The sequence below is a fragment of the Anser cygnoides genome, chromosome 1 (assembly GCF_040182565.1).
Source record: "Anser cygnoides isolate HZ-2024a breed goose chromosome 1, Taihu_goose_T2T_genome, whole genome shotgun sequence".
Lineage (NCBI taxonomy): Eukaryota > Metazoa > Chordata > Aves > Anseriformes > Anatidae > Anser > Anser cygnoides.
The window spans coordinates 76,574,363-76,588,665 of record NC_089873.1 but is presented as its reverse complement, the minus strand read 5'-3'; the positions used below and the strand labels follow the sequence as shown (position 1 = coordinate 76,588,665).

The following is a 14,303-nucleotide window of genomic DNA, read 5'->3' as shown; positions in this document are numbered from 1 at the left end:
GCACATTGTTCTTTTAAATAACAAATGCCACCCATCAGTTGAATGCAGGCTAAATAAAGGACAATAACTAAAGCTTCCTTCTCTTTTACAAGACATTATTAATTAGTTATCATATCATGTAGACATTTTAAAAGATAATTTAGCTTTTTGTTTTCTACATTTTAGATTTGAATTTTTTCTATGATGAAAACATGAATTCTGTTTCTAAAATATCCAGAACTAAAACCTAAACTCAAGTTTTATCAAGTTTTTAACTCTTTTTAATTGCTTTTGAGATTATCCTCCAATTATATAATGAATTGGTCTTGTTAGTGTCAGGTATAGAAGATAGAATTAACAAAACAAAGTGGGTTTAGTTATCACCCGTGTATTTCAGTCTAAATGTCCCAAGGAATAGTATATGATCTCCATTTAATGATGGTACAGAAAGTCAAGATTACTGACAAATTGTCAAATTAATGTGATCAGAGAGAAATATTTTAAAATCTTCGAATCAACTCCCAAGATGGTGCCAGAATTAAGTGGTTGTGATCAGTTACTCATTTCATAGGAAAGAATGATTTGCGACATTCATCGCAAAAAGAAAGAATGTAAGAAAAACAGTGCAGAGTACTGTTTAAAGGAAATCTGTAAAAGGTATTGTCTGTCAAAGAGGAGTGTAAAGGGCAACATAAGACTTCTCATTTGAGAAATGATAGCTGATATAATAAGAAGCAATGGCCACAAACTGCATCTCAGGAGGCTCAGAAGACACTTGGGGTTAATTCAGTAATGAAGCAAGTCACCTAGACTTGATCTTCATACCAGAGATTTGTAAAGACTCATCTAGGCAAAGCCATGGTTGATCTCATTTAGTGTTGGCTACAGTTCTGCCTTGAGCAGGAGGTTGCCTGGATTACCTCCAGAGGTCTCTTCTCGCCAACATGCTCCATAATTCTTTGAGGCTGACATTTCTTTGCTATCATTCAGTATCAGATAGCTATTTCTTCCTCATAACCCTTTCCCTTTCCTTCCCTTCCCAACCACTCTCTAAAGGGCAAGCAAACAATTCCCGAAAGGTTGTTCATTCAATTCAATTCATAACAGCAACTATCGGATGCCTCTTCTCTTTTCCTATATCTGCCAACACATTTCACCATGAGGAAGATGGCAATTCAACTCAGTTATCTCTAAAGTTAATCCCAGCTGATGGCTCTCCATTGGAATCAGAAAGCTGGCTGCAATTTAATGCATCTCAGCAGATCATGCACGGCTATCCCCTTGAAATTGATTTCCAGTATTCACCTCAAGAATTCGTGCTGTCTGCCACAGATTCAGGGGGACTGATTGCCTGGCAATCCTTCACCATCAAGCTTCTGAAGCCCCCAAGGGTACCACGCCACCTTTACACCATCAGATCGGAAAACAGCTACTACTCCTTCCTGAGAGAGAGAAAAAGGATTAGTTTATTTCTAGAGAAGCTCTCCCTGTATTTGAACTCCGGCAATCCCAAAGACATCACAGTGACCGCTCTCAAACTTGGGTCCACAGTAATCTCATGGTATAACAGTTCGTTGTGTACAAGCGCCAACAGACCTTACAGCTGGTGTGCAAAAGAGGAAACCCAGGAAGCACTGAGGAAACTAAGAGTGCCAGATGGATATGTCAACCCACACTTCGTCCAAGCAATGTTACCAGAATACAAAATTGATGTCATCTTCAATGTTTCATATAGTGAAGTCTGCGTTCCTGCTACAGAGCCATTCAATGGGTCTTTCAACAGCAGTGTACAGCCTACACTTCAAGACTGGGATGACTCCATGACTGGAGTGTCCCCATCTGCCTTACTAAGCAGCCTTTGTGTCACTGTTGGACTGGTTCTGATCATATTAGTTTACTGTTCTTGCAAGTACCACAGGAAGATTCCTGGATCAAAGTCTATGTTTCCAAGCAAGTCCCAGCTAAGCCATGTCGATGTGGCGATGGATGACCTACAGCCTCTCAAAGCAGCTGTACATGAGTGTCAGGGTTCGCCCTCACCTCCGTTATGGATACCACCTTTGGTAGCACTCACTTCTCAAGAGCAGTATTCTAGATCAGTGAGACTGTCCCACACCACACCATCTTCCCAGCCACAAAAATACCAACTCCCACCCCCTTATCAAGAGAGTATGACTACCCAAGATGGTCAGGGCAATATCCACAGATTTAAGATAACATCTTCTAAGTGACAGAAAGAGCAGGTCTAGAGATAGACAACTTGTATGATAGAAAGTACTGTCCCTATTACTCAGGAAAAAAAAGTCTAAGTATTCATTTTTCAATTTAATGTAGAACACAAGTTGGTTATGCTATGCCTGATGCAGTAGCAGTAGCAAAACCAGAATCCTGAAAGTAAGTATTAAAACAAAATACCAGGTAAATCAATAGATAGGGTGGACAAACCAATGTGTCCATACCAGTCAGAGCCAGAAAACATATACCAAGCTGATGCTGGTGAGAATGAACCAGGGTTGAGTAAAATTAACTCCATTATGACTCCACACAATTTATATAGAAAAATCATCAGGAGAACCATCACAAAAGCCAATGTTTCCACTGAAATTCAAATGCACTGCAACACTTGAGTCTCTATGTTATCCTAGAACACTGGGTCAGTGTTTTCAAAAAAAAAAAAAAAAAAAGCATCCTGAAATTGTCTCTCTCGTGGGTGAGACTGTCCTTAATCTTTTCAAAACTTTTTTTTTTTTTTTGGTTAAGAGTACGTATAAAGGGAACAGTAACTCCCTAACACGAAACTCTTCTCTTCCCATTAGGCAATTGTGTAACGTACTTTTTAAATTACATTTTTCAAGTTCCAGGCTTGTATCCTTGTGGTGGTTTTACTTGGGTGGGCTGCCGAGCTCCACCACAACCTCTCTCTCACCCCCCCTGCTCCTCAAAGAGGAACGGGGAGAAAATACGATGAAAAGGGTGCAAGGGTTGAGATAAGGACGAGGAGATCGCACAGTAATTATCGTGACGGGCAAAACAGACGCAGTGTAGGGAGATAGTAAGATTTATTGCCTATTACTAACAATCTAGAGAAGCTAGAAACAAAGGAAAGAAACCAAAAGCACCTTCCCCCCCATCCACCCTCTTCCACCTCCTCCCCCCTGAGCTGCACAGGGGAACGGGGGAATGGGGGTTATGGTCAGTCTATAGCGCTTCTTCTCCGCTGCTCCTTCTTGGTCACTCTCGTCCCCTGTGCTGTGGGGTCCCTCCCACGGGATGCTGTCCTTGCTGAACTGATCCAGCGTGGGCTGCCCACAGGCAGCAGCTCTTCAAGAACTGCTCCAGATATGGGTCCGTACCGCGGGGTCCATCCCTCAGGAGCAAACTGCTCCAACCTGGATCCCTCATGGGCAGCAGCTCCTGCCAGGTCACCTGCTCCTGCGTGGGCTCCTCTCCACGGGCTACAGGTCCAGCCTCAATCTGCTCTGGCGGGGGTCCTCCACAGGCCGCAGTCTCCGTCGATGGAGGTCCACCTGCTCCACCGTGGTCTCCTCCACGGGCTGCAGCGTGGAACCCTGCTCCACCGTGGTACTCCATGGGCTGCAGGGGGACAGCCTGCTTCACCAAGGTCCTCACCACAGGCCGCAGGGGACTTCTGCTCCGGCGCCTGGAGCACCTCTCCCCCTCCTTCTTCACTGACCTTGGCGCCTGCAAGGCTGTTCCTCACTCCTCTCACTCTCCCAGCTGCTGTGTGGCACAGCGTATTTATCCCATCTTAAATATGCTCTCACAGAGGCGCAAAACACCATCACTTATTGGCTCAGCTCTGGTCAGGAATGGGGCTCTTACCTAACATGGGGCAGCTTCTAGATCCTTCTCACAGAAGCCACCCCTACGGCCCCCTGCTACCAAAACCTTGCCACGTAAACCCACTACAATCCTTCAGTAAGAGTGGCTCTCTACGCTGCTTCCATCCGTGACACAGTTGAAGGATGATGGTGAAAAAAAAACATGTAAAAGAGTTTGTAAAAACTTCTCAGAGATTTTGGAATTCTTTCAGTTTAACAGATTAGTTTGTACAAAAGTTTACAAGTTCCAATCTTAATGTATAAGCTGCTTTAGAACTGCAAAAATCTTTCTTGAATTTGATCCTATTTCACACTGTGCTTTCAAAGTATCACTGTGTAGAAAGGAAAGGAGGTATATACAGAGTGCCATTTCCAGATCTGCCACAAGATTTTACTGGTGAGGGTGGATGGCCACAGCTCACCAGATCACTGACCTTACAACTCTGAAGATGGTATGATTTCAACTTTGCTTTTTCAGGCAATCATGAAATGACACATACACAGGTGCCTGTCCCTTTCATTCTCCGAACACATTTTGACACCCATAGGCAAAGTCAACAAGAGGGTAAATGTTTCAAAAGGCACATTTATGCTGTCACCTTGATTTATCTTTATTCTGCATTAGGCTCCCAAATTCCTCAGTTTCGGAGCAGAGCTGGACCTGGTCTGGCAGCAGGCTGCTGACCACCCACATATGACAGCCAGCCCAAGGCTAGATCTGGGACTGATCTAAAGTCCCTCTGAGGGAAAGGCTGTGGATGTGGTCTACCTTGACTTCAGTAAGGCTTTTGACACCACTTCCCACAGTATTCTCCTCAAGAAACTGGCTGCTCATGCCTTGGACTGGCATACGCTTCATTGGGTTAAAAACTGGCTGGGTAGCTGGGCCCAAAGAGTTGTGGTAAATGGAGTTAAATCCAGTTGGAGGCCGGTCACTAGTGGAGTACCCCAGGGCTCAGTACTAGGGCCAGTTCTCTTTAATATCTTTATCGATATCGATGATGTGGATGAGGGGATCGAGTGCACCCTCAAAAGTTTGCAGATGACACCAAGTTAGGTGCATGTGTCGATCTGCTCGAGGGTAGGAAGGCTCTGCAGGAGGATCTGGATAGGCTGGACCGATGGGCTGAGGCCAACTGCATGAAGTTCAACAAGGCCAAATGCCAGGTCCTGCACCTGGGGCACAACCACCCCAAGCAGCGCTACAGGCTGGGAGATGAGTGGTTGGAAAGCTGCCTGGCAGAGAAGGACCTGGGAGTATCGGTTGATAGTCAGCTGAATATGAGCCAGCAGTGTGCTCAGGTGGCCAAGAAGGCCAACAGCATCCTGGCTTGTATGAGAAACAGTGTGGCCAGCAGGACCAGGGAAGCGATTGTCCCCCTGTACTTGGCTCTGGTGAGGCTGCATCTCAAGTACTGTGTTCAGTTTTGGGCCCCTCACTACAAGAAGGACATCGAGGTGCTCAAGTGAGTCCAGAGAAGGGCAATGAAGCTGGTGAGGGGTCCGGAGAACAAGTCTTACGAGGAGCGGCTGAGGGAGTTGGGGTTTAGCCTGGAGAAGAGGAGGCTCAGGGGCGACCTTATCACACTCTACAGATATCTTAAAGGAGGCTGTAGAGAGGTGGGGGTTGGTCTATTCTCCCACATGCCTGGTGACAGCACAAGGAGAATGGGCTAAAGTTGCACCAGGGGAGGTTTAGGTTAGATATTAGGAAGAATTTCTTTACTGAAAGGGTTGTTAGGCATTGGAATAGGCTGACCAGGGAAGTGGTTGAGTCACCATTCCTGGAGGTCTGTAAAAGACATTTAGGTATAGAGCTTAGTGATATTGTTTAGTGGAGGACATGTTAGTGTTAGGTCAGAGGTTGGACTCAATGATCTTGGAGGTCTCTTCCAAGCTAGATGATTCTGTGATCCACACCTGGGAGACGAGAACAGCTCTTCCCTGGTCTACGCTTTCATGTTATCACATAGTTTAATGTTTGCAAACACGATGCCAGCATGGCATACCAACACAGGTCTCCACAGCCTCTGCTCACTTTGGCCTTTTCTCTAAAGCTAAGCCATCCACCACCCAACAACCCCAATGGTGTAGCTCGACCAGCAATCATGGCACAGAAAGAGAATTTGAGCAGCTCACTAGCCACAAATGCATCAAGAGCTACAGGACGAAAGTATTTGAATAGATTAAACCACATCCAAGTACCTAATCCACCTTTAGTTAAAATATATACACGGGAGCAGATGAACTGTGATTATTTAGCCACACATATGGAAGTGTTGCTAACTTAATGTTCTTTTTTGGATGGACAGCAGATGGTTTTCAGACATGACAGTGCCAGGGTTTACATCTTCACACGTGAACTAGTAACATTTGTCTAGATTTAGCGTTGAGTAGTTTTTGGATAAATATAAATTCTTGCAGAAGACTCCTTCAGTAGGTTCCAGAAGACAGACAGCTGTAAATCAGCTCTGAAATTTGATGCAAAAGTCAAAAACCATCAGTAATTTCCTGTAGTCAGAAGACTAGTCATAATGTTGGTAAATTATATTACACCTCAAAGGAGCTTATTTAATTAGAACTGCTGATCAATTTGCATGAAGCTAGGCTATATGTGCAGAACTAAAACACATGCTGAAATAACATTTTTGCCATTGATTGTAGAAGTTGATTTTAGCTGACCTAGGCAAACTTTTGCTGTCTTCGTGTTACCTTCCTTTGTCCTGTTGTTGATTTTTGAGGAAAAGTGTAGTCCAATGAACTAGAAGCTTTCAGGTAATGACCATCTTGAGGTGTGGCACAAGGTGTGTGGAATGTACCAGTGCAATGCTGAAAATGCTTTTGTTTATGCTGGTGTTGTTTTTTTGTTTGTGAAACTTTAGAGTGCATAGAGCAGGTCTGCCATCAATTTTATTAACCCCTTTAAGAAATTTACCTTCAAATTTACAAACGAGAAACATCTTTGATTTCTAGTGCAAACTCAACTACTGAGGAGGAACCAGGATTATTTTTTGTTTTTAAATCATTTTACAGAAGCAGCACAGGACTTTAAAAAGAAAATCTGCACGAGTACAGGTTTAAGAAGTTTACCTAACTTAAAGGATTACTGTACAGCTTGAGTTGCAAGAAACATCAGCACTTGTATCACCTCATGTTTTAGTAAGACTCTTCAAGGACTTAGAATAAAGCTCCTTGGGCCACATTCATTTATTCAGTTAAGATTCTTCCCTGAAAGATGTTCTAGAAGTGGAAAATGTAATTCTTAAATGAGCTAAATACATACTTTAAAAGCAGGTGCATTTTTTGTTTGTTTGTTTTTTTCCTGTAAAGTATTTAATTTGTTTACAGAGACACAGCTGAATATTAATAGAACATCAGGAAATGTCTCCATCAGGAGATATAGTTTCCAAAGACACAGGGTAAGCTTTTTAGTTGCACTTCTCTATCTAGACTAGCATTACTGAAAGCTGACAATTACAATGCTCCCAAGGTTCCAGACTTCAAAACCGCTTTAGTAAACAAGAGTAAAATCCATACTGAAATGCACTAAAACATCACTTCACAAAAAATAAAACAAAAAACTAAGACCACCAACTACCAGACCCCAGAAACTTAAGATATAAGAAAAAAATTCCATGGTAATGTTTTCCATCAGAACATTTCAGATATGTCACTAGATGCGGAGATGCATCTTATTTTCAAATAAGTAAAAATAAAGGTCTCAGAAATCACATCTGCTGTCTGTTTCACAATAGCTCAATAATCACCTTGCAACTGTACACAGTACATGTATAAACACAGATGAAGAAAGGACCCTATTACAAATGCAAACCAAGAATACTTGCATGACGTTTGTGATCTGTCATTGTGAACTATAGTATTTAAAGTTTTGGATGAAAAATATGATCAATTTAGTTTTAGAAAAGCTCACAGAGGTGTCTTCAATCACTGTAAGCTAATATTAAGCTGTGGGATCACCGTTGCTTATACAGGCTAGAATAAGGCAATAGAAACAGACCAGAAGACTGATAGAACTCCACTGAACTCAGGTGAAAACGTAGCGAATCTAATACCCAGTTTCTGAACTGGATTTTATTTTGTATCCCAGAGCTTCCTTCACTGCTCTTCTACTGCCGTTAAGAAGGGATCAGCTGCTTGGAGAGATTACTCATTTTTCCTCAGCCCCCTCAAGCTGACCCATTTAGAAGCCAAACCAAAACCTTAAAACAGATTACATTACCCACAGATGGCAAGAGTATTCCAGTTTGAGAATTCTACTCTCCTTTAACAGAATAAGAGGTTTTGCTAAAAAAAAAAAATAAATTGAAGACTGATCATCTACTTTGTCATTTCATAGCCATACTCAGGTATTCAGAATAAGTCTCCCCTTGATGTTTACAAAGCTTAGACCTAAAGCCACAGGTGGTTTAGAGTGTATATTTCATCAAAAAAAATCATTTAATGTTAGCAAAAGTTTTATTTTTATTTTGTTTTAAAAACAAAGACTCAACTCCAGCTTAGCAACCCGAAATGCTTTGCTTTCTAAAGATCATTTCTAACAAATTTTAAAAAGTCCTTAAGCCAACACTTTTGTCTTTAAAACCACTCACCCCCTCCACCCCTTACATGAAAACTAAGACTGACACATTCTCAGCTCAGTGACTAGGTATTCAGTGTGCGGTCTTTTCCATAATTCTGGACGCCTGAGAAGTTTTCTATAAATAAAAGTATTATAATCTGAAATTAACAATATTATCAGTTAATTATCAATTGATTGAAACTGAAGTTCTTTGAACAGTCAGTCACCACTGATTTTGAAGTATGAAAATACTTATGGGAAAGGACTTTAAATTCAGATTAACATATTTGATGATTTCATTTAGTCCACAGCAATGGAGGCTTTCTTCATACTAAAAAAGCTGACTGTACAATAGTTTAGGACAGACGCTATTTGCACACCATTCAGTAAGTATGATATGTTGATTTTAGAGTTCACAGAAAAAATAGAAAAATGTGAAAAAGAATCAAAACACAACTAAAAAATTGTACTGAAATGGTACTAATATCAATTCCAACATCATTTTTTTCCTCAATTTGGCTAAATTCTGTTCAAAGAAACAATCATCACTGCCGGCCTGTTTTTCCATTTTCCGTCGTTTCCATCCTGAAACAGAGGAACAAGATAGTAAGGATCATCACTAGAAATAGAATCAACAAATTAAGAAAAAAAATCAAAGACAACTTCTTTAAAAATGAGTATATATATATATTTTTTACTTCACTAACCATCCCTTCTCTCCCTACCACCACACATACAAACGTTTCTCTTAATACTTTAAGCAGCAATCAGTACACGAAGGAAAGGTTTCTGCAAAGCTTTCCAGCAACAACTACAAATGTCTATTCGTTATCAACCTCACCACAAGACAAAAGCCCATATTCACGTGACTGCAGATAAATTATTTCTAAAATCTGAGCTTTAGTAGTTTCAAGATCTTCATTTTCACCCTTCTTTCAAATAGTCATTGACTCTCACCATTTTATTTACTTAAGTTTGGTTTGAGTATTTTTGGTGTAACGTGGACAACTTATCAATTTCATTACAGCATGACATCGGCTGTTTTATTACCTACAATATTTTTAGATTTGATATTACTTCAGAAGCTAAAGCAAGCAGCAGACTAACATATAAGAAATTTGACCTTAGCTACTATTTAACCCCTGAAAGTTTAAGAATTTTGCTGCTAGGATGATCAGTAAGGCACAGGGAAGACCATTTTATCAGCATTCAACCTTGCTCAGCACAGAAACAGACCAATGAGAGCAGGCCACACAATTAAAAAGCGAACACTATTGTAGTCACCTGTCAATACTGAGACAAAGGAATATATCACCACATTTTAATCCTCAAAAGTATAAGCAGTCGTCTTAATCCTGTAACTGAATTATGCTGACATTTGACTACTACTAAAATATTTGTACTACTAAAATACTAACATTTTGAATTCACTGATACAAACCCATTTTCTTCTTTCAGATGTTGATATAGTTCAGCTTTATTGTTGACAGAGTTCAAACGACCAATAAATTCCTGGTGTTTCCTAGAGTTGGCAGTATTAATCCTGTTGCTCCATAAAGACAGCAAGGACATTGGCCCTAACATTGCATGTAAAAACAGTTAAAGTTATTTAGTTACTGATTTCACTTAAATTATTTTATTTCTGAATTCTTAAAACATCATTATAAGGTTTTAGAGGAAGTCACAGACTTTAGTAGTACAGCATATTAAAAACACTAATATTAACCTCATAATACATACTAAATAAATACAATGTATGCAGAGTTACAGCAGCTGAACTACTGATTTATAGGAGATTTATTTTGCATCACAAGTGGAATCTCAATATCAGTTCAGCCGTTACGACAGATGATAGCAGCTCAGCAAGAAAAAGAACCCAGTGAGAACTGCCCCTTTCAACAACTAGACATCTTAGGCATGTTTATATTCATTAGTCAGCAAGAGTTGTTTTTGGTACCTGTCCTTAAATACCATTTCTGACAGAGTACCTCAAAGTAGCACCAGCAGAAATTTGTCCAACCCCCTTGTCAACCCAAATGCCTCTTTTTAGGCCCATGCAGTATATCTAAGTGCCTTTCAACATAGGCCTGTTTCTCAGCATTGAGTATTTAACTAAGAATTCTCCTCATTCATTTAACTCCAAGAAGATTCACCTCATTACTTTAGAAAAATAGACTGATACATGAACTTAAATTTTCGAACAAGAATATCTATTGTAATCCTTCCGTTTTACCTTTTGCCTTTTCTACTACAGGCATTTCATCCATTGTTATTAGAGGCTTTTTGTTGGGTGGCTCAGGAGAATCAGGGGAATCTTTTATAACTTCAGCTTCTGCTAATTCTTCTTTTTCACGATCCAAAAGACCTTTTAACCTTTTTGATAGTGAAGGAAAACAGTGAAGCAAGATATGCTAGAGCAGCACAGGTTATTCCTGGCACCTTCCTGTACTCTTCAAAGTTACCCACAACCCACGTCATGAGAAAGTTTCTTTCGATCCCCTGTGATAGGTGAAAAACAGGGAAATCTAGCCAAATAATCCTCTGGATAAAGCCTTAAAAAAAAAGGGGAAGATCTTACTATAATTTCACTTAAGTTAGTTAAAAGTATTTATACTGTACTTGTTGAGATAGTCTTTTCAGTCAAAATCATCAACTAATAGTGAATATACCAAACACCACACAGACAATTACATTTTTTTTAATGTGATCCAAATTTATATCAAATTGCTTTCACCTCAGGCCCTACTTTGTTTCATCTGCCAAACAAAAAGAAATTGTAGAAATGGATTTGATCATATGCAGAAAGGTACGAAGGTCATCAGTACACTGACAATAACATAGGGGAAATTGTCCTCCTAAAAGATCCTAGAATGCACAAAACTATATATGCAAAAAGCTTACTACCATGAGATTATTTGGACTGCTTTAGAACAGTGTTTTGAAACAGGGAAAACAGATGCTTACTTGTTATACAAGTTAGAATAATTAACACGAATTACAGACAGTAGGTGCAAGGGCAATAAACCCTGATGTTCAACTAAACAGACCAGCCAAACAATCTGGATTGTTTAACTACCTAAGCACCAAGCTTTCTACAGTTCAAATGAAATCAACTGTCTTGCCACATTTTTCAGTTATGTTTTATATTTCTATTGTATAATGAGCATCATGGTTACAATAAAATCCTACAGTGACTATCCTAACTGCAAAGTCCTGCTCAGTGGTCAGCAACTTTTTCAAATAAAAATATTTTATAGGCAGTATGGTTCTTGAACAAGTCTGATAAGCAGACACTGTACGATAAACTTTTTTCCAGCTTGTTAATGGTGACTGATCCAAAAAAAGCCCTTGGGATCCACAATCACTGGTAGCAAACCAAGGTTAAGAGCATGAACAAGTTAAATTGAAACCCCAGTTCACAGCAATTCTTTTCCCCTTTGATGAGGAACAGGGCAAAAAAAGTATTATGCTATGTTTTCATATTACTTAAGAAAATTTACCTTTCTGATTCTTGCCATGGCTTATCCTGTTCATAGTCTTTTCCTGACTTCTCTGACTTGTCTTCTTTTTCTTCTCTCTTTCTGCCTCGTTTCTTGCGTTCTTCTTCTTCTGGGGGTTTGCTTCGGCAAGCCACCAAACATTCTAAGACACGTTGGTGTTTATCAGAGTTGTTGATGTGTGCTCTTACAAGGGTTTCCAATTCATTCCACATAATCCGGTACTGTTCATCTCTAAGCAAGGGCAGGTAAAAAAAAGTATCACATAGGATGGTCTAGATCATTAATCTATTGAATAGATAATATTCTGGTTTTAGACTTTTTTTTTAAGAAAAAAAAATATATATATATATGTATGTATGTATGTATATTTTAGTCCTTGAGCTTTTCCTCCCTCTCTTGTATTGCAGGTCTATGCACCTTGGATTACTGTCCCTGAAACTTATGAAACCACATCATGTAACCTTTCTCAATTAACATCCAAAGAGTTAAGTTTCAGTTGAAACATACCACTTCCACATGCATCTAATTCTTAATATCCATGAGATCTCACTGCCAAAAGGCATTTCTGAATCCTGTCAATTGTTTGCTAACTGGCACATTATGCACTGTTAGGATACACAGAGGGCCACTCAGGTACCGACATGCAAATTATTTTTTTATGCAAATAATTGGAATTACATTGGATAGCTGGAAATAATTTGTAGACACTTGACATCTTTTGCAGATTATTTTCCTTTTTGGAAATACAATGTACATGTATGTCTTCTTTGGAAGAACACATATCCGGATATTCTATGTTCATTTTAAAGGAGAATCCCATATTTTAAATAACTGTTTCAAAATTATTTGACTATTTTAATAATATGCTTAAGCTTCCCTTCTTAGTCATTTGGCATTATTCCACTTTCTCTCTCCTAGCTTGTGTCAGTCTCTCACCTTTCTTGATAGTCATTTTTGTTTTCATATTTAACACTCACAATTTTTTGTTAATAACTTCTGCTTCCTAACATACAGCACAATCACTGTGATAGCCCCTAAGTGGTGCAAGCAAAGTGTTCACAGCATTTGTTTTGCATATGTACATCATTTAGTATACTCCATATTATCTTTGGCCACTATTTAAAAACATGCATGAAAACAATGTAAACAGAACACTTCTGAGAAACATCCAACAATGAAAAGATATGTATTTAACCTTTTTGGACCCTTTCCTCTGGTACCAACTGTTGAAATTGGCAGTGGATCATTTTTCCTCTCCATATCTACCAAATTATATATTGTTTTTTGACAATTCAGAACATCCTCATCTGTCATTGCTTCTTTTACAATCACACTGGCTAATGGCACTACCTGCAATACAAAACAAAAGTCAAGAATGGGAAAGTCTTGTATGTTGCAGGAAAGAAACAGGAAGAAGAAAAAATGAAGTGTGTAACCATGGAACAACATACAACAACAAAGTTGCCTATCCTGGATTTAGTAATAACTCTCAAAGGTATATGCAGAGGCATTGCTGTCTTTACCCATTGTAACCCAGCAGCTGTACAGCTAAACCAGTTTAAAATATTCCACCCTATTTAGATTACATTGTAATAACATATTGACACTAAATACAGAATATTTAAGTGAAAATAAATCTTAAAATAAAACCTTTTTTGGCAAATCATTCTTCGTAAGATAGTCAGTATTTCATCGAGTAGCAAGCTGAAACTCAGTCTAGATCAGAATAGAAGTTTACAAACCCAAGGTTACTTACAGCTTGCATGTTGAAGATGGTAGTCTGAGAAATAATCATAGGCCAGTAACGAGTATGTTTCTCTAACTGTTCTTTTGCACGTTCCAATGGAATTTCAAGACTTCCATCGATCTTATATCTGGGTTCTAGAAAAGGAGTTAATCGGTTTTCCCTCATAAATTCACCAAAATCCTAATGATAACCAAACAAGATAAAATTAGGAATTTCTCTAACAAAGTAGCTTTCACTGAATGGGTGAAACAGCATAGTCTTGCCTTTCATTAATTGCGTACACCACCACCACTAAATCTGACCCTAACACCCAAAGCTTTCAAACACACATGACATTCTTTGGAGTGAACACAAGAACAGTTGTATAAAAATATGGGTTCAAAACTGATGCAGGGTTTTTGATGAGGACGTCTTCTGGGTTTGCAAGGCGTTTCATGTATGGTAAAAAGTTTTACTGCATTTTTCTGGAAGTCATTTCTGCTTACATACCAGATGCAAATGAAATGTTAAAGAAAATGCCAGCTGACTGCCTGTTCCATATCCAGGGTTCAAAGCTGAAAACTCCATCTTTCCTACTTATTGTACAACTCATTCATGTGCAATCTAGCCTCCAAATAATGAGCAGGATATAGTCCTACATGCACCCCCCCAGCCCA

The 14,303-nt window shown here is 39.4% G+C and overlaps 1 protein-coding gene across 3 annotated transcripts in view; it reads right to left on the bottom strand.

The window, feature by feature from the left end:
* Window positions 1–8,278: 8,278 nt before the first annotated feature.
* Window positions 8,279–14,303, bottom strand: part of INTS13 (integrator complex subunit 13) — a 29,183-nt gene continuing 23,158 nt past the window's right edge. For 2 of the 3 annotated variants that reach the window (XM_048050110.2, XM_067000402.1), the window contains 6 exons: window positions 13,657–13,827; window positions 13,096–13,250; window positions 11,901–12,131; window positions 10,634–10,773; window positions 9,842–9,977; window positions 8,279–8,985 (listed from right to left, as the gene is read on the bottom strand). In XM_048050110.2, coding sequence (XP_047906067.1) covers window positions 8,946–8,985; window positions 9,842–9,977; window positions 10,634–10,773; window positions 11,901–12,131; window positions 13,096–13,250; window positions 13,657–13,827 — 873 coding nt within the window. In that variant the 3' untranslated portion in view covers window positions 8,279–8,945. Of the gene's footprint in view, window positions 8,986–9,818; window positions 9,978–10,633; window positions 10,774–11,900; window positions 12,132–13,095; window positions 13,251–13,656; window positions 13,828–14,303 lie in introns of all 3 variants that reach the window. The other variant, XM_048050111.2, reaches the window with a different exon arrangement.